This window comes from Gorilla gorilla, chromosome 5, assembly GCF_029281585.2.
Source record: "Gorilla gorilla gorilla isolate KB3781 chromosome 5, NHGRI_mGorGor1-v2.1_pri, whole genome shotgun sequence".
NCBI lineage: Eukaryota > Metazoa > Chordata > Mammalia > Primates > Hominidae > Gorilla > Gorilla gorilla.
This window is the reverse complement of record NC_073229.2, coordinates 56,049,792-56,072,337: the sequence shown is the minus strand read 5'-3', so window position 1 is coordinate 56,072,337 and position 22,546 is coordinate 56,049,792. Positions and strand designations below refer to the sequence as shown.

General features: G+C 39.2%; 1 protein-coding gene across 5 annotated transcripts in view; it reads left to right on the top strand.

Annotated features, from left to right (window-relative positions):
- Nucleotides 1-22,546, top strand: part of BTBD9 (BTB domain containing 9) — a 482,019-nt gene that overhangs the window by 341,079 nt on the left and 118,394 nt on the right. For all 5 annotated transcript variants that reach the window (XM_019029706.4, XM_063707576.1, XM_055390323.2 and 2 more), the window contains exon 8: nt 21,020-21,209. In XM_019029706.4, coding sequence (XP_018885251.2) covers nt 21,020-21,209 — 190 coding nt within the window. The remainder of the gene's footprint in view (nt 1-21,019; nt 21,210-22,546) is intronic.

Below are 22,546 nucleotides of genomic sequence, written 5' to 3'. Positions count from 1 at the left end.
TTGTTTAAGGCAGTCCAACTAGGTAGGCTGAGGTTTGTGTTTCTAGAAAGAAAAATTCATAACAGAATTATTCCCTGCTGAAATGGAGGATGTGGCCTATGTATATTAGTAAACCAGTGGTGACATTTGATGCAAACATCTTCTGTCACAACTACTGTTAAGTGTGACTAAAGCAGACATTTCTCCCCCTCGGGCATAAAAGACCTTTTATAGTCTTTAAGGGTCAGGCATGGTGGCTCATACCTGTAATCTTAGCACTTTGGGAGGCTGAGGTAGGTGGATCACTTGAGGTCACAAGTTCGAGACCAGCCTGGCCAACATGGTGAAACCCCATCTCTACTAAAAATAAAAAAAAATTAGCCGGGTGTGGTGGCGTGCATCTGTAGTCCCAGCTACTCGGGAGGCTGAGCAGGAGAATTGCTTGAAACTGGGAGTTGGAGGTTGTAGTGAGTTGAGACCGTGCCACTGCACTCCAGCCTGGGCAACAGAGTAAGACTGTATCTCAAAAACAAACAAAACAAACAAAAACAATAACCTTTTATAGTCTTTAAAAGCTACATTGTTATCTGCATTCTTCTTCTCACTTTTGCCCCTCAAAATGTTTTCTCCATCAAACAATATTTTAGCCTACCATGAGTGACCAAACTTTCTGCATGTGGGGCAGACTTTTAGGGGAGAAGTTGAGAGAACAGAAGGTGTGGGTAGTGCTTAGATAGCAACTCTTCTACCATGGGCATATTTATTTTCTTTTTAATGTTTGGGTCAAGACCCAGAGATTGATCATATTTTACTTTTCTGAGAAAACTTCCACTGATAAAGCAATTTTTTTCTGCTTTATTCAGTAACTTTTAGATTTTCTTAGCTTTCCGTAAGGAGCTATGTTAAGCAAGGTTAAGCGCCACAACCTTACATAGGCATCGTTTTCTATCTTTGATTCATTTACTCAGCAAATATTTATTGAGCGCCTACCATGTGCTAGGCATTGTTTCTTGGCGGTGGGATTACAGCTGCAGAAAAAAAAAAGTTCCTGCCCTTATGAAACTCACATTCTGAATCTCTGGCTGTCAGTTTAGATCAGATTGAAGTACTGATTTGGCTATTAAGTGGGACAGTGCTAGAATGATTGTCTCATCTTGGTGATTTACAGAAGGTAAATCCACTGGGCTTCTGCCTTAGGTCCTTTTCTTCTTCTTTCCAGGTGTCAGCATCATTTGGTTATTATACTGTTAATTTGACTTATTAGCAAAAAGTAGGAATCAGAATTAAGAGAAAGAAGTCCAGGCATGGTAGTTCATGCCTGTAGTCCTAGCACTTTGAGAGGCCAGGGTGGGAGGATTGCTTGAGCCCAGGAGTCTGGGCCACGTAGAGACCCTGTCTTTATAAACAAACAAACAAAAAAAGAATTAAGAGAGATGGTATTCTTTTGATGTTGGTTTTTTGTTTGTTTTTTTTTTGAGACAGAGCCTTGCTTTGTTGCCCAGGCTGGAGTGCATTGGCATGGTCTCAGCCCACTGCAACTTCTGCCTCCCGGATTCAAGCGAGTCTCATGCCTCAGCCTCCCGAGTAGCTGGGATTACAGGTGCCCGCCACCATGCCCAGCTAATTTTTGTATTTTTAGTAGAAACGGGGTTTCACTATGTTGGCCAGGCTGGTCTTGACCTCTTGACCTCGTGATCTGCCCACCTTGGCCTCCCAAAGTGCTGGGATTACAGGTGTAAGCCACCACACCCAGCCTTCTTTTGATGTTTTGCCTTATGAATTAGATAGTAGAGTTGATTATCAAATTGCTAGTTGATTTCTAGTAAAAGCTGTTTCTTGAAAGGAAATTTAGGACTTGGGGTAGATTTCACTGATATACACGTATCCATATGCACATATATCACTGATATATATACATACATGTGAGTGTGTGGAGTGTGTCTGGATGTGTCTCTGTTTGGCTCGTTTTGTAGATCCATACTTTGACTAATAAACATTAATGAATAATTATGTCGAGATCAAAGTAGAAACAATAGTATGCTGTTCACCAGCACATATATATATACACGCGTGTATATATATATACACGTGTATATATATATAGCAACTAAAGTTGCTAGATATTAGCAACTTAGAAAATACGTTGGAGACAGAAATAATCTGTTTAACAAATCCATTTATAAATGTGTCTGTAGAAAAGGAATTCTGAGTGCTGATCCCAGCCTTTTTTTCCCAAAGAGTTTGAAAGCATATCAGTAATGATTTTGTGATAGTCTGTGATGTTGATGCTCTAATTGAATTAGATTACCTAGGGATAAAATTGTGAAGCAGTAAGGCATAGCGTAGGTGGAAACTGACAAACTAACACAGAGTAAACAGAGACAACTGGTGAGACCAAGCTGTCTACAGAGGATATCAGCATTCAACATAATCATAAAAGGTTTTACACTTTCAGAGGCTTACCATCTTTCTGGTTTTCATAAAAACAGTGTTAAGATGTGTGAAACTTTTAAAAAACCAATATTCCATATGTGCAAAAGAACATAAATACAATATATATAAAGTTTGGTGAGCAGGAACACTCGCATATTCATCACACAGCCTGAGAAATAGAATGTTACCTATACAAAAATAAACTCAAAATGAATTAAAGACTTAAAAGTAAGACCTGAAACAATAAAACTACTAGAAGAAAACATGGGGGAAATGCTTCATGACTTGGTCTGAGCAAGAATTTTTTGGATAAGACCCCAAAAGCATAGGCAGCAATAGCAAATATAGATAAATGGGATTACACCAAACTAAAAAGCTTCTGCACGGCAAAGGCAACAGTCAACAGAGTGAATAGACAGTTTACAGAATGGGAGAATCTATTTGCAAAGTATGCATCTGATAAGGGGTTAATATTCAGAATATGTAAGGAAGTAAACTCAACGGCAAAATAAATAATCCAATGGAAAATGGGCAAAAGATCTGAATAGATAGTTCTCAAAAAAAGACATACAAATGGCCAATGGGTATGTGAAAAAATACTCAGCATCACTAATCAGGGAAATGCAAATAAAAACCACAGGGATGTATTACTTCACCTGAGTTAGAATGGATGGTATCAAAAAGATAAAAAATAACAAATGCAGGCATGGATGTGTAGAAAGGGGGAACTCTTATACACTGTTGGTGGTAATGTAAATTAGTACAGCCATTGTGGAAAACAGTATGGAAGTTCCTCAGAAAACTAAAAATAAACTACCATATGACTCAGCAATCCCACTACTGGGTATATATCTAAAGGAAATGAAATCTATGACAGAGATATCTTCACTGCCATGTTTATTACAGCATAATTCACAATAGCCAAGACATAAAATCAACCTAAGTGTCCATCAATGTATGAATGTATAAAGAGAATGTGATATATATATCATATATATGTATATATATATATGTATGTATATATATGTATGTATATATATGATATATATACACACACACACACAATGGAATATTATTCAGCCATTAAAAGAATGAAATGCTGTCATTTGCAGCAACATGGAAGAACCTGGAGATAATTAAATGAAATAAGAAAGCCAGGCACAGGAAGACAAACACTGCATGATTCATTCATATGTGAAGTGTAAAGTTGATCTCATAGCTATGAGAGTAGAGTAGTAGTTACCAGAGGCTGAGAAGAGTTGGGAGGTAAGGAGAAACTGGTCAGCTGGTACAGAGTTACAGTTAGAGAGGAGGAATAAGTTCTGGTGTTCTGTTGCACAGTAGGTTGACTGTGGTTAACAGTGTTGTACTGTATATTTCAAGATAACTAGAAGAGAGGATTGTGAATGTTTCACTACAAAGAAATGTTAAATGTATGAGACGATATATCCTGAAGACGCTGATTTGATTTTTACACAGTGTATACACGTATCAAAACATCATACTTTACCCCATAAATATGTACTATTATGTGTCAGTTTAAAAAGAAAAGAAACTGCACATTATGAAACCTTTGAAGCCCTTTGTGTGTTCCTCCCCGAGTTGTATCCCCACTCTCTTCCTACCTAGAGGTAACCACTAATCTGAATTTTAGTGTCTACTATTCCCTAGCTTTCCTTTCTAATTCATCACATATGTATGTGTCACTAAACAATATATATGGAATTGTCTTCTGTGTATTTTTCTGTCACTTGTTCTTCTTAACCAGTTTTCTTTGTGAGATTGACGCTTGTTGATACATGTATTAGAAAAACAACAAACATTTTCTCTTTTCTTAAATAGTTGACACTACACACTTGCAGTCACCAAAATGTGTGTAGGGGAAGTGTTTTCCCCCACATTGAGCAGTTCTCCAGCAGAGAACAGCAGGGTGTTCTATAGCTCAATTCAATTATAGCAATAATATGGAATCAACCTAAGTGCCCATCAATAGAAGAATGAATAAAGATGTTGCTTATGCACACAATGGAATACTATTTGGTCATAATAAAGAATGAAATCGGGTGGAGCCAAGATGGCCGAATAGGAACAGCTCCAGTCTACAGCTCCCAGTGTGAGCAACGCAGAAGACGGGTGATTTCTGCATTTCCAGCTGAGGTACTGGGTTCATCTCACTGGGGAGTGCCAGACAGTGGGTGCAGGACAGTGGGTGCAGCGCACCGTGCGTGAGCCAAAGCAGGGCGAGGCATCACCTCACCTGGGAAGTGCAAGGGGTCAGGGAATTCCCTTTCCTAGTCAAAGAAAGGGGTGACAGACAACACCTGGAAAATTGGATCACTCCCGCCCTAATACTGCGCTTTTCCAATGGGCTTAACAAACGGCACACCAGGAGATTATATCCCGCACATGGCTAGGAGGGTCCTATGCCCACGGAGCCTCACTCATTGCTAGCACAGCAGTCTGAGATCAAACTGCAAGGCGGCAGCAAGGCTGGGGGAGGGGCGCCTGCCATTGCTCAGGCTTGAGTAGGTAAACAAAGCAGCCGGGAAGCTCAAACTGGGTGGAGCCCACCACAGCTCAAGGAGGCCTGCCTGCCTCTATAGGCTCCACCTCTGGGGGCAGGGCACAGACAAACAAAAGACAGCAATAACCTCTGCAGACTTAAATGTCCCTGTCTGACAGCTTTGAAGAGAGTAGTGATTCTCCCAGCATGCAGCTTGAGATCTGAGAACGGGCAGACTGCCTCCTCAAGTGGGTCCCTGACTCCCGAGTAGCCTAACTGGGAGGCATTCCCCAGTAGGGGCAGACTGACACCTCACTCAGCGGGGTACTCCTCTGAGACAAAACTTCCAGAGGAACAATCAGGCAGCAGCATTTGCGGTTCACCAATATCCACTGTTCTGCAGCCACCGCTGCTGATACCCAGGCAATCAGGGTCTGGAGTGGACCTCCAGTAAGCTCCAGCAGACCTGCAGCTGAGGGTCCTGACTGTTAGAAGGAAAACTAATAAACAGAAAGGACATCCACACCAAAAACTCATCTGTATGTCACCATATCAAAGACCAAAGGTAGATAAAACCACGAAGATGGAGAAAAAACAGAGCAGAAAAACCGGAAACTCTAAAAATCAGAGTGCCTCTCCTCCTCCAAAGGAACGCAGCTCCTCACCAGCAACGGAACAAAGCTGGACAGAGAATGACTTTGACGAGTTGAGAGAGGAAGGCTTCAGAAGATCAAACTACTCTGAGCTAAAGGAGGAAGTTCGAACCAATGGCAAAGAAGTTAAAAACTTTGAAAAAAAATTAGACAAATGGATAACTAGAATAACCAATGCAGAGAAGTCCTTAAAGGACCCGATGGAGCTGAAAACCACGGCACAAGAACTACGTGACAAATGCACAAGCCTCAGTAACCGATGCGATCAACTGGAAGAAAGGGTGTCTGTGATGGAAGATGAAATGAATGAAATGAAGCGTGAAGAGAAGTTTAAAGAAAAAAGAATAAAAAGAAATGAAGAAAGCCTCTAAGAAATATGGGACTATGTGAAAAGGCCAAATCTACGTCTAATTGTTGTACCTGAAAGTGACGGGGAGAATGGAACCAAGTTGGAAAACACTCTGCAGGATATTATCTGGGAGAACTTCCCCAATCTAGCAAGGCAGGCCAACATTCAAATTCAGGAAATACAGAGAATGCCACAAAGATACTCCTTGAGAAGAGCAACTCCAAGACACACAATTGTCAGATTCACCAAAGTTGAAATGAAGGAAAAAATGTTAAGGGCAGCCAGAGAGAAAGGTCGGGTTACCCACAAAGGGAAGCCCATCAGACTGACAGCTGATCTCTTGGCAGAAACTCTACAAGCCAGAAGAGAATGGGAGCCAATATTCAACATGCTTAAAGAAAAGAATTTTCAACCCAGAATTTCATATCCAGCCAAACTAAGCTTCATAAGTGAAGGAGAAATAAAATACTTTACAGACAAGCAAATGCTAAGAGATTTTGTCACCACCAGGCCTGCCCTAAAAGAGCTCCTGAAGGAAGCACTAAACATGGAAAGGAACAACAGGTACCAGCCACTGCAAAAACATGCCAAATTGTAAAGATCATCAAGGCTAGGAAGAAACTGCATCAACTAATGAGCAAAATAACCTGCTAACATCATAATGACAGGATCAAATTCACACATAACAATACTAACCTTAAATGTAAATGGGCTAAATGCTCCAATTAAAAGGCACAGACTGGCAAATTGGATAAAGAGTCAAGACCCATCAGTGTGCTATATTCAGGAAACCCATCTCACGTGCAGAGACACACATAGGCTCAAAATAAAGGGATGGAGGAAGATCTACCAAGCAAATGCAAAACTAAAAAAGGCAGGGGTTGCAATCCTAGTCTCGGATAAAACAGACTTTAAACGAACAAAGATCAAAAGAGACAAAGAAGGCCATTACATAATGGTAAAGGGATCAATTCAACAAGAAGAACTAACTATCCTAAATATATATGCACCCAATACAGGAGCACCCAGATTCATAAAGCAAGTCCTGAGTGACCTACAAAGAGACTTAGACTCCCACACAATAATAATGGGAGACTTTAACACCCCACTGTCAACATTAGACAGATCAACAAGACAGAACGTTAACAAGGATATCCAGGAATTGAACTCAGCTCTGCACCAAGCGGACCTAATAGACATCTACAGAACTCTCCACCACAAATCAACAGAATATACATTCTTTTCAGCACCACACCACACCTGTTCCAAAATTGACCACATAGTTGGAAGTAAAGCACTCCTCAGCAAATGTAAAAGAACAGAAATTATAACAAACTGTCTCTCAGACCATAGTGCAATCAAACTATAACTCAGGATTAAGAAACTCGCTCAAAACCACTCAACTACATGGAAATTGAACAACCTGCTCCTGAATGACTACTGGGTACATAACAAAATGAAGGCAGAAATAAAGATGTTCTTTGAAACCAACGAGAACAAAGACACAACATACCAGAATCTCTGGGACACATTCAAAGCAGTGTGTAGAGGGAAATTTATAGCACTAAATGCCCACAAGAGAAAGCAGGAAAGATCTAAAATTGACACCCTAACATCACAATTAAAAGAACTAGAGAAGCAAGAGCAAACACATTCAAAAGCTAGCAGAAAGCAAGAAATAACTAAGATCAGAGCAGAACTGAAGGAAATAGAGACACAAAATGCCCTTCAAAAAATAAATGAATCCAGGAGCTGGTTTTCTGAAAAGCTCAACAAAATTGATAGACTGCTAGCAAGACTAATATAGAAGAAAAGAGAGAAGAATCAAATAGACGCAATAAAAAATGACAAAGGGGATATCACCACTGATCCCACAGAAATACAAACTACAATCAGAGAATACTATAAACACCTCTACACAAATAAACTAGAAAACCTAGAAGAAATGGATAAATTCTGGACACATACAGTCTCCCAAGACTAAACCAGGAAGAAGTTGAATCTCTGAATAGACGAATAACAGGCTCTGAAATTGAGGCAATAATTAATAGCTTACCAACCAAAAAAAGTCCAGGACCAGACGGATTGACAGCCAGATTCTACCAGAGGTACAAGGAGGAGCTGGTACCATTCCTTCTGAAACTACTCCAATCAATAGAAAAAGAGGGAATCCTCCCTAACTCATTTTATGAGGCCAGCATCATCCTGATACCAAAGCCTGGCAGAGACACAACAAAAAACGAGAATTTTCTACCAATGTCCTTGATGAACTTTGATGCAAAAATCCTCAATAAAATACTGGCAAACCGAATCCAGCAACACATCAAAAAGCTTATCTACCATGATCAAGTGGGCTTCATCCCTGGGATGCAAGGCTGGTTCAACATACGAAAATCAATAAACGTAATCCAGCATATAAACAGAACCAAAGACAAAAACCACATGATTATGTCAGTAGATGCAGAAAAGGCCTTTGACAAAATTCAACAACACTTCATGCTAAAAACTGTCAACAAATTAGGTATTGATGGGACGTATCTCAAAATAATAAGAGCTATCTATGACAAACCCACAGCCAATATCATACTGAATGGACAAAATCTGGAAGCATTCCCTTCGAAACTGGCACAAGACAGGGGTGCCCTCTCTCACCACTCCTATTCAACATAGTGTTGGAAGTTCTGGCCAGGGAAATCAGTCAGGAGAAGGAAATAAAGGGCATTCAATCAGGAAAAGAGGAAGTCAAATTGTCCCTGTTTGCAGATGACATGATTGTATATCTAGAAAACCCCATTGTCTCAGCCCAAAATCTCCTTAAGCTGATAAGCAACTTCAGCAAAGTCTCAGGATACAAAATCAATATGCAAAAATCACAAACATTCTTATACACCAATAACAGACAAACAGAGAGCCAAATCATGAGTGAACTCCCATTCACAATTGCTTCAAAGAGAATAAAATACCTAGGAATCCAACTTACAAGGGATGTGAAGGACCTCTTCAAGGAGAACTACAAACCACTGCTCAATGAAATAAAAGAGGATACTAACAAATGGAAGAGCATTCCATGCTCATGGGTAGGAAGAATCAATATCGTGAAAATGGCCACACTGCCCAAGGTAATTTATAGATTCAGTGCCATCCCCATCAAGCTACCAATGACTTTCTTCACAGAATTGGAAAAAACTACTTTAAAGTTCATATGGAACCAAAAAGGAGCCCACATTGCCAAGTCAATCCTAAGCCTAAAGAACAAAGCTGGAGGCATCATGCTACCTGACTTCAAACTATACTACAAGGCTACAGTAACCAAAACAGCATGGTACTGGTACCAAAACAGAGATATAGACCAATGGAACAGAACAGAGCCCTCAGAAATAATGCTGCATATCTACAACTATCTGATCTTTGACAAACCTGACAAAGACAAGCAATGGGGGAAAGGATTCCCTATTTAATAAATGCTGCTGGGAAAACTGGCTAGCCATATGTAGAAAGCTGAAACTGGATCCCTTCCTTACACCTTATACAAAAATTAATTCAAGATGGATTAAAGACTTACATGTTAGACCTAAAACCATAAAAATCCTAGAAGAAAACCTAGGCAATACCATTCAGGACATAGGCATGGTCAAGGACTTCATGTCTAAAACACCAAAAGCAATGGCAACAAAAGCTGAAATTGACAAATGGGATCTAATTGAACTAAAGAGCTTCTGCACAGCAAAAGAAACTACCATCAGAGGGAACAGGCAACCTAAAGAATGGGAGAAAATTTTTGCAACCTAGTCATCTTACAGAGGGCTAATATCCAGAATCTACAATGAACTCAAACAAATTTACAAGAAAAAAACAAACAACCCCATCAAAAAGTGGGCGAAGGATATGAACAGACACTTCTCAAAAGAAGACATTTATGCAGCCAAAAAACACATGAAAAAATGCTCACCATCACTGGCCATCAGAGAAATGCAAATCAAAACCACAATGAGATACCATCTCACACCAGTTAGAATGGCGATCATTAAAAAGTCAGGAAACAACAGGTGCTGGAGAGGATGTGGAGAAATAGGAACACTTTTACACTGTTGGTGGGACTGTAAACTAGTTCAACCATTGTGGAAGTCAGTGTGGCGATTCCTCAGGGATCTAGAACTAGAAATACCATTTGACCCAGCAATCCCATTACTTGGTATAAACCCAAAGGATTATAAATCATGCTGCTATAAAGACACATGCACACGTATGTTTATTGCGGCACTATTCACCATAGCAAAGACTTGGAACCAACCCAAATGTCCAACAATGATAGACTGGATTAAGAAAATGTGGCACATATCCACCATGGAATACTATGCAGCCATAAAAAATGATGAGTTCATGTCCTTTGTGGGGACATGGATGAAACTGGAAACCATCATTCTCAGCAAACTACCGCAAGGACCAAAAACCAAACACCGCATGTTCTCACTCACAGGTGGGAATTGAACAATGAGAACACATGGACACAGGAAGGGGAACATCACACACTGGGGATTGTTGTGGAGTGGGGAGTGGGAGAGGGATAGCATTAGGAGATATACCTAATGCTAAATGACAAGTTAATGGGTGCAGCACATCAACATGGCACATGTATACATATGTAACAAACCTGCACATTGTGCACATGTACCCTAAAACTTAAAGTATAAAAAAAAAAAAAGAATGAAATACTTTCATTTGCAGCAACATGGATGGAACTGGAGGTCATTATGTTAAGTGAAATAAGCCAGGCACAGGTAGACAGATATCATATGTTGTTACTCATAATTGGGAGCTTAAAAAGTTGATCTCATGGAGGTAGAGAGTAAAAAAATAGGCATCAGAGGCTGGGAAGGTTTTGTGTGTGTTTGGGTTGGGAGGGTGAAGGGATAAATGGAGACTGGTTAAAGGGTACAAATATACAGTTAGATAGAAGGAGTAAGTTCTAATGTTTGACAGCAGAGTAGGGGACTACAGTTAATAACAATGTATTGTGTATTTTAGAATAGCTTAAAGAGAGGACATGAGATGTTCTGAGTACATAGAAACAACAAATACTTGAGGCGAGGGATACTCTGACTTGATCATTGTACATTCTATGCATGTAATAAAATATCACATGTACTCCATAAGTATATACAAATATTATGTGTCAAAACTATTTTTAATTGCAAAAATGTGTTAAGGTCTTTTATATTGGTCAGAAGGAATATATAATTATTAATTTTAGAGATTATTAAATCTGGTATGCTTGCCTAAAATTTAAGAGACATAAAAGGATAAAAATTTAATGTATATATAACTTCCAAACCAAATCAGTTGGGATAGCTGGTGGGGGAAATGAAATAATCTATCCATTCTTAGAAAACTAGAGCAGAGGCCGGGTGCGGTGGCTCACACCTGTAATGCCAGCGCTTTGGGAGGCCGAGGCGGGCAGATCACGCTGTCAGGAGGTCGAGACCATCCTGGCTAACATGGTGAAACCCCATCTCTACTAAAAATAAAAAATATATAAAATAAAAAAGTTAGCCGGGTGTGGTGGCAGGCACCTGTATTCCGAGCTACTTGGGAGGCTGAGGCAGGAGAATGGCATGAACCCGGGAGGTGGAGCTTGCAGTGAGCCGAGATAGCACCACTGCACTGCAGCCTGGGCGACAGAGCGAGACTCCATCTCAGAAAAAAAAAAAAAAAAGAAAGAAAGAAAACTGGAGCAGAATGGGCAGAAAGGTAAGATAAACAGTAAAGAAAATACATGTAAATAGAAAATAAATGCGAGTTCAAATAAATTAGTAATAACAATTAATGGGAGTCATGTAAATCTGCCAGTTAAAATACGCACTGCCAGTTAAGGACACTGAATCTTTTAAAAATCTATTATGTTATTTACAAGAGACCAGAAAAATAGAAAGTGACATGATACTAAGGAAATAGTAGTACAATATAAACGTGTTATAGTTACTTGACATCAGACAACATAGACTTTAGGGCAAAAACATTGTTAAGAATAACGAACAGTAATACATAATGATGAAAGGTTCAAGCTACCAGGAAGATATAATTTCTAAGATGATGTACATGATGATGTGGTCTCAAAATACATAAAGCAAAAATCAACAGAATTGTAGGAAAAACTGACAAATCTATAGTCATAGTCATAACAGGAGATTTTTTTTTTTTCTTCAAGACAGTCTCACTCTGTCGCCCAGGCTGGGGTGCAGTGGCGCAATCTCAGCTCATTGCAACCTCCACCTCCCGTGTTCAAACGATTATCCTGCCTCAGCCTCCTGAGTAGCTGGGATTACAGGTGCGCGCCACCATGCCCAGCTAATTTTTGTATTTATAGTAGAGACGGGGTTTCACCACGTTAGCCAGGCTGCTCTGGAACTCCTGACCTTGTGATCCGCCCACCTCAGCCTCCCAAAGTGCTGGGATTACAGGCGTGAGCCACCGCGCCCGACCGCGGGAGATTTTAACAAACGTCTCCCGGTAATTAGCATATAAATATTCGAATAATACAATTGGCAATTTTGATCTAATAAATATATATAGAACCGTACATCCCCCAAATTAGAGAATATACATTCTTTTCAGGCACACATAAGACATTCATAAGAATTAGCCATGTACTAGACCACAAAGTAAATCTAAGATTTTACGAAGTCACATCGGACACACCACAGTTTTTTTTCCACATTGCAATTTAATTAAAAATCAGTAACAGAAAGACAACTTGAAAAACTATATTTAGAAAGTTGAAAACATACTTCTGAATAATTCGTGGGTCAAAGGAAAAATGATAAAGGAAATTATAAAATATTTAGAAATGATTAACTTTTAAAATACTGTATATCAGACAAACCCAAATTGAGGGACATTCTACACATTAACTGACTGGTACTCTTCAAAACACTAAATATCAAAAAATTGTAAAGGTGAAACAGGAGTTAGAAGTAAAATACTATATTAGCTTTAAATACATTTTTTAGAAAAGAAAAAGATTAGTGAGTTAAACATTCATTTCAAGTAGTTAGGAAAAAAATAGAATAAATCCAAAGGAGCAGGAGGAAGAAAATAATAAAGAGAAGACAGGAATTTAGTAAAACAGGAAATAAGGAAAAGAATCAACAAAACCCAACGTTGGTTCTTTAAGAGCACTAATAAAATAGATAAACCTGTATAGAACTGGGCAAAAAAGAAAGGCAAGGTATAATAAATAATACTTTGAATGAAAAAGAGCTATACTGTGAAATATTGTATGCCAGTATGTTTGAAAACTTAAAATAAAAAATTTTCCTGAAAGGGCCAAGAATATATGACAATGTAAAAGAAAAAAGAAAAGGAAAAGGAGGGGGAGAAGAGGTGCTAACTAAGATTTACAATTACTTTAAAATTATGGTAATTAAGACAGCATAGTAAAGGCACAAGGCTAGTCAAATCAACCAGTGAAACAGAATACAGATCTTTTTTTGTTTTTATTTCTGTTTTTTTGAGACAGTGTCTCGCTTTGTTGCCTAGGCTGGAGTGGAGTGGCATGATCTCGGCCCACTGCAACCTTAACTTCCCAAGTTCAAGCGATTCTCCTGCCTCAGCCTCCCAATAGCTGGGATTACAGGCATGCACCATCACACCCAGCTAATTTTTGTATTTTTAGTAGAGATGGGGTTTCATCATGTTGGCCAAGCTGGTCTCAAACTCCTGGCCTCAAGTGCTCCGCCTGCCTCCGCCTCCCAAAGAGCTGGGATTATTACAGGCATTAGCCACCATATCCAGCCTCAGAATACAGATCTTAAACAGAGATGCAAATATATACAAAAACTTCATATGTGACTAAAGTAACATAAATTAGTGGGGGAAAGGATGGGCTGTTCACTAAATGCTATTGGGGAAATTAGTCATATTTATAAATAAAAGATGAAAATCCTCATCTCACAGCATACTAAAAATAAATTCTGAATAGATTAAAGAAACAAACATAAAAATAAAAAATTGAGAAATTTTAGGAGAAAATTAGGAAAATATCTTTATGAATTTGGTGTAGGAAATAACTTATAAACAAGAAAGGAAAAGTTTGCCAGGCATGGTGGCTCATGCCTATAACCCCAGCACTTTGGGAGGCTGAAGCAGGAGGATTGCTTGAGCCCAGGAGTTCAAGACCAGCCTGGGCAACAAAATGGGACCTTGTCTCTATAAAAAATTTAAAAAATTAGCCAGGCATGGTGGCACCTGCCTATGGTTCCAGCTACTCGAGAGGCTGAGGCAGGAGGATTGCTTGAGCCTGGGAGTCCAAGGCTGTAGTGAACCATGATCATACCACTGCACTCCAGCCTGGATGACAGAATGAGACCATGTCTCAACAACAAGAACAATAATAGAATTTTTTTGAAAAGGGAAAAGCGTAAGTCATAAAGAAAAAGATTAAATATTTCAACTCAATAAATTGACCTACAAAAGCTTGGCATCCTGAAAATCAATTAGAAAGATAATAGAAAAATAGGCAAAAGATAAAAATAGTTTACAGAAGAGAAATTGAGAATGATTCCAGAGGGAAAAAAAGAGAAAAAAAAATGTTCAACTTCACCTAACAAAAAAGTTAAAAGCTAAAATCACATTGAGATCCCATTTCACACTTACCTGTCTGACATTACCAGGAGTTGGTGAGGATGTGGAGCAATTAGTTGAGAGTATAAAGGTTTTTTTTTTTTTTGGCACAAAATTTTATTTTCTTATTTTTTTATTATACTTTAAGTTCTGGGATACATGTGCAGAATGTGCAGGTTTGTTACATAGGTATACACATGCCGTGGTGGTTTGCTGCACCCATCAACCCATCATCTACATTAGGTATTTCTCGTAATGCTATCCCTCTCCTAGATCCCCACCCCCTGACAGGCCCGTGTGTGTGATGTTCCCCTCCCTGTGTCCATGTGTTCTCATTGTTCAACTCCCACTTATGAGCGAGAACATGTGGGGTTTGGTTTTCTGTACCTGTGTTAGTTTGCTGAGAATGATGATTTCCAGCTCCATCCATGTCCCTGCAAAGGACATGAACTCATCCTTTTTATGGCTGCATAGTATTCCACGGTGTGTATGTGCCACATTTTCTTTATCCAGTCTATCATTGATGGGCATTTGGGTTGGTTCCAAGTCTTTGCTATTGTGAACATATGTGTGCATGTCTCTTTATAGCAGCATGATTTATAATCCTTCAGGTATATACCCAGTAATGAGATGGCTGGGTCAAATGGTATTTCTAGTTCTAGATCCTTGAGGAATCGCCACATTGACTTCCACAATGGTTGAACTAGTTTACAGTCCCACCAACGGTGTGAAAGTGTTCCTATTTCTCCACATCCTCTCCAGCATCTGTTGTTTCCTGACTTTTTAATGATCGCCATTCTAACTGGCATGAGATGGTATCTCGTTGTGGTTTTGATTTGCATTTCTCTAATGGCCAGTGATGTTGAGCTTTTTTTCATACGTTTGTTGGCATAAATGTCTTCTTTTGAGAAGTGTCTGTTCATATCCTTTGCATGCTTTTTGATGTGGTTGTTTGTTTTTATTCTTGTAAATTTGTTGAAGTTCCTTGTAGATTCTGGATATTAGCCCTTTGTCAGATGGATAGATTGCAAAAATTTTCTCCCATTCTGTAGGTTGTCTGTTCACTCTGATGGTGGTTTCTTTTGCTGTGCAGAAGCTCTTTAGTTTAATTAGATCCCATTTGTCAATTTTGGCTTTTGTTGCCATTGTTTTTCGTGTTTTAGTCATGAAGTCTTTGCCCATGCCTGTGTCCTGAATGGTACTGCCTAGGTTTTCTTCCAGGGTTTTTATAGTTTTAGGTCTTATATTTAAGACTTTAATCCATCTTGAGTTAATTTTTGTATAAAGTGTAAGGAAGGGGTTCAGTTTCAGTTTTCTGCATGTGGCTAGCGAGTTTTCCCAGCACCATTTATTAAATAGGGAATCCTTTCCCCGTTGCTTGTTTTTGTCAGGTTTGTCAAAGATCAGATGGTTGTAGATATGTGGCATTATTTCTGAGGCCTCTGTTCTGTTCCATTGGTCCATATATCTATTTGGTACCAGTACCATGCTGTTTTGGTTACTGTAGCTTTGTAGTGTAGTTTGAAGTCAGGTAGGATAATGCCTCTAGCTTTGTTCTTTTTTCTTAGGATTGTCTTGGCTATGCAAGCTCTTTTTTGGTTCCATGTGAAATTTAAAGTAGTTTTTTCTAATTCTATGAAGAAATTCAATGGAGCTTGATGGGGATAGCATTGAATCTATAAATTACTTTGGGCAGTATGGCCATTTTCACGATATTGATTTTTCCTATCCATGAAAAACAAATGGAATGTTTTTCCATTTGTTTGTGTCCTCTCTTATTTCCTTGAGCAGTGGAGAAACTCGCTCAAAACTGCACAACTACATGGAAACTGAACAACTGCTCCTGAATGACTACTGGGTAAATAATATAATTAAGGCAGAAATAAATAAGTTCTTTGAAACCAATGAGAACAAAGACACAACATACCAGAATCTCTGGGACACAGCTAAAGCAGTGTTCAGAGGGAAATTTATAGCACTAAATGCCAACAGAAGAAAGCAGGAAAGGCCTAAAATCGACACCCTAACATCACAATTAAAAGAACTAGAGAAGCAAGAGCAAACAAATTCAAAAACTCGCAGAAGACAAGAAATAACTAAGATGAGAGCAGAACTGAAGGAGATAGAGACATGAAAAACCCTTCAAAAAATCAATGCATCCAGGAGCTGGTTTTTTGAAAAGATTGACAAAATAGATAGACCACTAGCCAGACTAATAAAGAAGAAAAGAGAGAAGAATCAAATAGACACAATAAAAAAATGATAAAGGGGATATCACCACTGATCCCACAGAAATACAAACTACCATCAGAGAATACTATAAACACTCTAAGCAAATAAAGTAGAAAACCTAGAAGAAATGGATAAATTCCTGGACACATACACCCTCCCAAGACTAAAGCAGGAAGAAGTCGAATCCCTGAATAGACCAATAACAAATTCTGAAATTGAGGCAGTAATTAATAGCCTACCAACCAAAAAAAAGCCCAGGACCAAAAGGATTCACAGCCAAATTCTACCAGAGGTACAAAGAGGAGCTGGTACCATTCCTTCTGAAACTATTCCAAACAATAGAAAAAGAAGGACTCCTCTGTAACTAATTTTATGAGGCCAGCATCATCCTGATACCAAAACCTGGCAGAGACACAACAAAAAAAAAAAGAAAATTTCAGCCGGGTGTGGTGGCTCATACCTGTAATCCCAGCACTTTGGGAGGCTGAGGCCGGTGGATCACCTGAGGTCAGGAGTTCAAGACCAACCTGACCAACAAGGTGAAACTCCGTGTCTACTAAAAATACAAAAAAATTAGCCAGACGTGGTGGCAGCCGCCTGTAATCCCAGCTACTTGGGAGGCTGAGGCAGGAGAATTGCTTGAGCTGGGCAGGCGGAGGCTGCAGTGAGCTGAGATTTCGCTACTGCACTCAGGCCTGGGCAACAAGAGCAAAACTTCGTCTCAAAAAAAAAAAAAAAAAGAAAGAGAAAAGAAAATTGCAGGCCAATATCCCTGATGAACATCTATGCAAAAATCCTCAATAAAATACTGGCAAACCGAATCCAGCAGCACATCAAAAAGCTTATCCACCACAATCAAGTCAGCTTCATCCCTGGGATGCAAGGCTGGTTCAACATACGCAAATCAATAAACATAATCCATCACATAAACAGAACCAGTGACAAAAACCACATGATTATCTCAATAGACGCAGAAAAGGCCTTCGATAAAATTCAACACCCCTTCATGCTAAAAACTCTCAATAAACTAGGTATTGATGGAACGTATCTCAAAATAATAAGAGCTATTTATGACAAACCCACAGCCAATATCATACTGAATGGGCAAAAGCTGGAAGCATTCCCTGTGAAAACCAGCACAAGACAAGGATGCCCTCTCACCACTCCTATTCAACATAGTATTGGAAGTTCTGGCCAGGGCAATCAGGCAAGAGAAAGAAATAAAGGATATTCAAATAGGAAGAGAGGAAGTCAAATTGTCTCTGTTTGCAGATGACATGATTGTATATTTAGATAATCCCATCATCTCAACCCAAAATCTCCTTAAGCTGATAAGCAACTTCAGCAAAGTCTCAGGTTACAAAATCAATGTGCAAAAATCACAAGCATTCCTATACACCAATAACAGATAAACAGAGAGCCAAATCATGAGTGAACTCCCATTCACAATTGCTACAAAGAGAATAAAATACCTAGGAATCCAACTTACAAGGGATGTGAAGGACCTCTTCAAGGAGAGAGTATAAAGTTTTACAACCACTTTGGTGAAAAATTTGGCAATATCTAGGGAAGTTGAAGTTAAGTCATAGCCATGAGTGTAATTCCACTTCCACATACATAGAAATCTTAAGTATTCCTTTAAGAAACTCTTACCTGGGAATACAAGAAGACATCTTTGTTTGTAATGGCAAAGAAAACAATGGTAACAATCTAAATGTCCTTCAGCAAGAGAATAGATATATAAATCTTAGAATATTCATACATTGAAATACTTTAAATACTTGAAACAGATGACCAGATGTACCTGTCTGTTAAATGCTCTTTCATCCAGGCTTAATGTTTGTAGTAGACATTAAATGTTGTTCACCAAATACCCCATTTTTTCTCCCTGGAGCTTTTCCCAGGCACACAGCAGGGTTGTGCTTTCTAGTCCCCTCTGAAGTTAGATAAGACCATGTGACTTGTCTTAGACAATGAAATATGTACAAAGTGACATGCATTACTTTTGGGGAAGAGTTTTAAGAGCCTGTGCCCAGCTTACTCTCTTCCCACTGCGGCTGTGATTGGGGAAGCACATGTCAGTATGAAGCCTCTGTCACTGGGATCCCTGAGTGATACAATGAGCAGAGCCTCCTGGCTGATCATCACTGAATACATAGGGTGAGTGAAAAAATAAATGTGTGCTATGTTAAGCCACTGAGAGAGTAGGGGCCTGTCGGTTGCTGCAGCATAACCTGTCTACAGTGTTATGTCTCAGCTCAATTTACTGTACATCTTATACCACTTCCTTTCATTCTCTCTTCCAAATCAAAGAATACTGCCCTTTTTCCAGGAGATGGAAGTACCATAACTTACCTTCTAAATATAGTCCACTTCTGTTTCTTTCCAAAGTCACAGGGAGCTTCTCTCTGAGCTCCTTCTCTGCCAGGAAACTGTCCTTACAGGTAATTGCACCGGTGTTTTTGCTTGTTGCTTTGGAATTAAGCTTCATAATCAAGGAATTCATCACCAGAAAAATTCATCCTCTCTCTCTCCCTCCTCTCCCTTCCTTTCTTCTCTGTGGGTGGCTTTACTCAGCTACAGAGAGCAAAGCAATTAGTGAAGGCATACGAGATGAGGGCTTAAGTACAAGCATGTCCAACTTTGGAAAATAAATGAGTTGCATAGAAGATATATGTAAAATTACTTTTTTCTTTTCCAATCTATTTTAAATTATCTGATGTAAGCTACAAACCTTGAATGTAAGTAGGTTTTGGTTAAATAACTTAAATGTCTGAAGAAAATTAAAGGTTTTTGTTTTAAACGCGCAGAAAAGGTCCCAGGGGATTTAAAAGGCCCTTACCTTTTATTCTCTTCTCAGTGTTTAGAGAACTTAAATCATAGTGAGCATCCATCATTTTGTGGAAGTTCTTGACTTTTATAAATGAGCAGGTTGATATAGACTTGAGTTATATAGAGAGAGACTCAAAATCAGAACAGCTGGGTTTTTAAGATGCAGCAGTTCACGAACAATGGGAAGAGCATATATGTTGCAATGCACAGAATAGTAGACAAAAAAAAGAAATTAATCATGGCTGAGGGCAACTGTATATTCTGAAATGGGTTTGGTACCAGGTCTCGGATCACTTTCCTATTATGTGAGTTTCAAAATTCTGAATTTAACGTGTTTCTTTAAACAGACTTTCAGAATAATAGATATTATTCAGAATAATAGAAAATATCTGCAGCTTAGAAACTACTAATAAAACAAATACCTGTGTACCTACCAGCTAGCTTAAGATATAGAACAAGAGCAGTATTTATTAGACATAAAATCAATTAAAAAAAAATTTTTTTTGAGAGGGAGTCTCACTGTATTATTAAGGCTGGAGGACAGTGGCATGACCTCGGCTCACTGCAACCATTGCTTCCCAGGCCCAAGCAATCCTCCCACCTCAGTAGGCCGAGTCGCTGGGACCACAGATGTGTGCTACCACGCCTGGCTAATTTTTTGTATTTTGGGTAGAAATGGGGTTTCACTACATTATCCTGGCTGGTCTTGAACTCCTGAGCTCAAGCTATCTGCCCTCCTCAGCTTCCCAAAGTGCTGGGGTTACAGGTGTGAGCCACCGTGCCTGGCTGCTATTTTTAATTTTGTGTATTAATTTCCTAGATTCCCTTTTTAGTTTTATGTATATAGCTCTAAACAAAGTATGTTTTAGTTTTGACTTTGTTGAAAACTTTGTATAAGTGAATACATAGCCTGTGTTTTTCTATGCCTTGCTTTTTCTTTTTTTTCTTTTTTTGGAGACGAGTCTCGCTCTGTCACCCAGGCTGGAGTGCAGTGATGCGATCTTGGCTTACTGCATCCTCTGCCTCCCGGGTTCAAGCAATTCTCCTGCCTCGGCCTCCCGAGTAGCTGGGACTATAGGCACACGCCACCACGCCTGGCTGATTTTTTATATTTTAGTAGAGATGGGGTTTCACCATGTTGGCTGGTCTCAAACTCCTGACCTCAAGTGATCTGCCCACCTCAGCATCCCAAAGTGCTGAGATTACAGGTGGGAGCCACCATGCCCACTGGGCTTAACATTTTTTTAAAAAGCTATTTGGCATGGAAAATGTATTCATATCTGAAGATAATCCAGATGTTCTAATTTTTCTTTTATCATTGATTTGAGATAGCAATTAATTAATTTTGTTCTGAGCACACTATAGAGATATATTTGGCTTCTCTTATCCTGATGCCAAATCTTGTTTTTGGATTCACAGTTCCCATGGAGAATGTTGCAACAATTGCTGATTGTGCCAGCGTGATTGAAGGAGTCAGTCGGAGCCGAAATGCCTTGCTGAATGGGGACACTAAGAATTATGACTGGGATTCTGGCTACACATGTCACCAGCTAGGAAGTGGTGCGATTGTGGTTCAGCTGGCACAGCCGTACATGATTGGGTCAATACGGTAAGAAGATTCCTCCTCATTCATAAGTTTTAAAATGGAAGATATACATATAGATTGTATTTTGGTAAAATGATAATCCTAATAACTTCAGTGAAGAAATTCTACTGTTCTTTGCTCTAAATATCAAGAAAGGAGTGGGAGCCGAAGGAAGGGACAACAACGAGATATAGCGTGCTTGTTTGGATTTTCCACTGGGGCAGTACACTGAAGTTAGACTCATGGAGGTACTAGACAAGAGGCTTCTCCCTGGGTGGCTTATGTCCTTTTCAAGTCTCAATTTGTATTGGTTAGAGACTTATAGGATAATGTCAAGATAGGTTATATAGAATGAAAAATCATTTTCAACTTTAATAAATTACATATGAACCAAACAGATCTGATTCTGAATAATCTTAGTGATCTTTGCGCCTGGGCTTTTTGTTGTTCCTTTTTGTTTTAAGAAGGGAACTTTAACCTTGCTTGATTTATAGGATTATATAATTTTTAAACGTGAGACTGGTGATATCCCTCAGAGGATATACAGTCATGCATTGCTTAATGGCAGAGACACACTGTAAGAAATGCGCTGTCAGCCAATTTTGTCATTGTGGAAACATCATAGAGTGTCCTTACACAAACCTAGATGGTATGTAGCCTACCACACACCTAGGCTAGATGGTATGTTCTGTTGCTCCTAGGCTACAAACCTGTACAGCATGTTACTATACTGAAGACTGTAGGCAATTATAACACAGTGGTAAGTATTTGTGTATCTGAACATGTCTAAACATAGAAAACGTACAAGAAAAATATAATATACAAGATAAAAAATGGTGCCTGGGCACGGTGCCTCATGCCTGTAATCTCAGCACTTTGGGAGGCGGAGGTGGGCAGATCGCTTGAAAGCTCAGGAGTTCGAGACCAGCTTGGGCAACATTACAAGGTCTCATCTCAATTAAAAAAAAAAAAGAAGAACATAAAAAATGGTACACCTGTGTAGGGCACTTACCATGAATGGAGCTTGCAGGACAAGAAGTTGCTCTGGGTGAGTCAGTGAGTGAGTGATGGGTGAATGTGAAGGCCTAGGACATTACTGTACTGTAGACTTTTAAACATTGTACATTTAGGTTACTGTATGTGTGTGTGTGTATATATATATTTTTTTCTTTTTTTTTTTTTTTTTTGAGATGGAGCCTCACTATTGTCACCCAGGCTGGAATGCAATGGTGCGATCTTGGCTCACCGCAACCTCTGCCTCCCAGGTTCAAGCCATTCTCTTGCCTCAGCCTCCCAAGTAGCTGGGATTATAGGCACCTGTCACCATGGCTGGCTAATTTTTGTATTTTTAGTAGAGATGG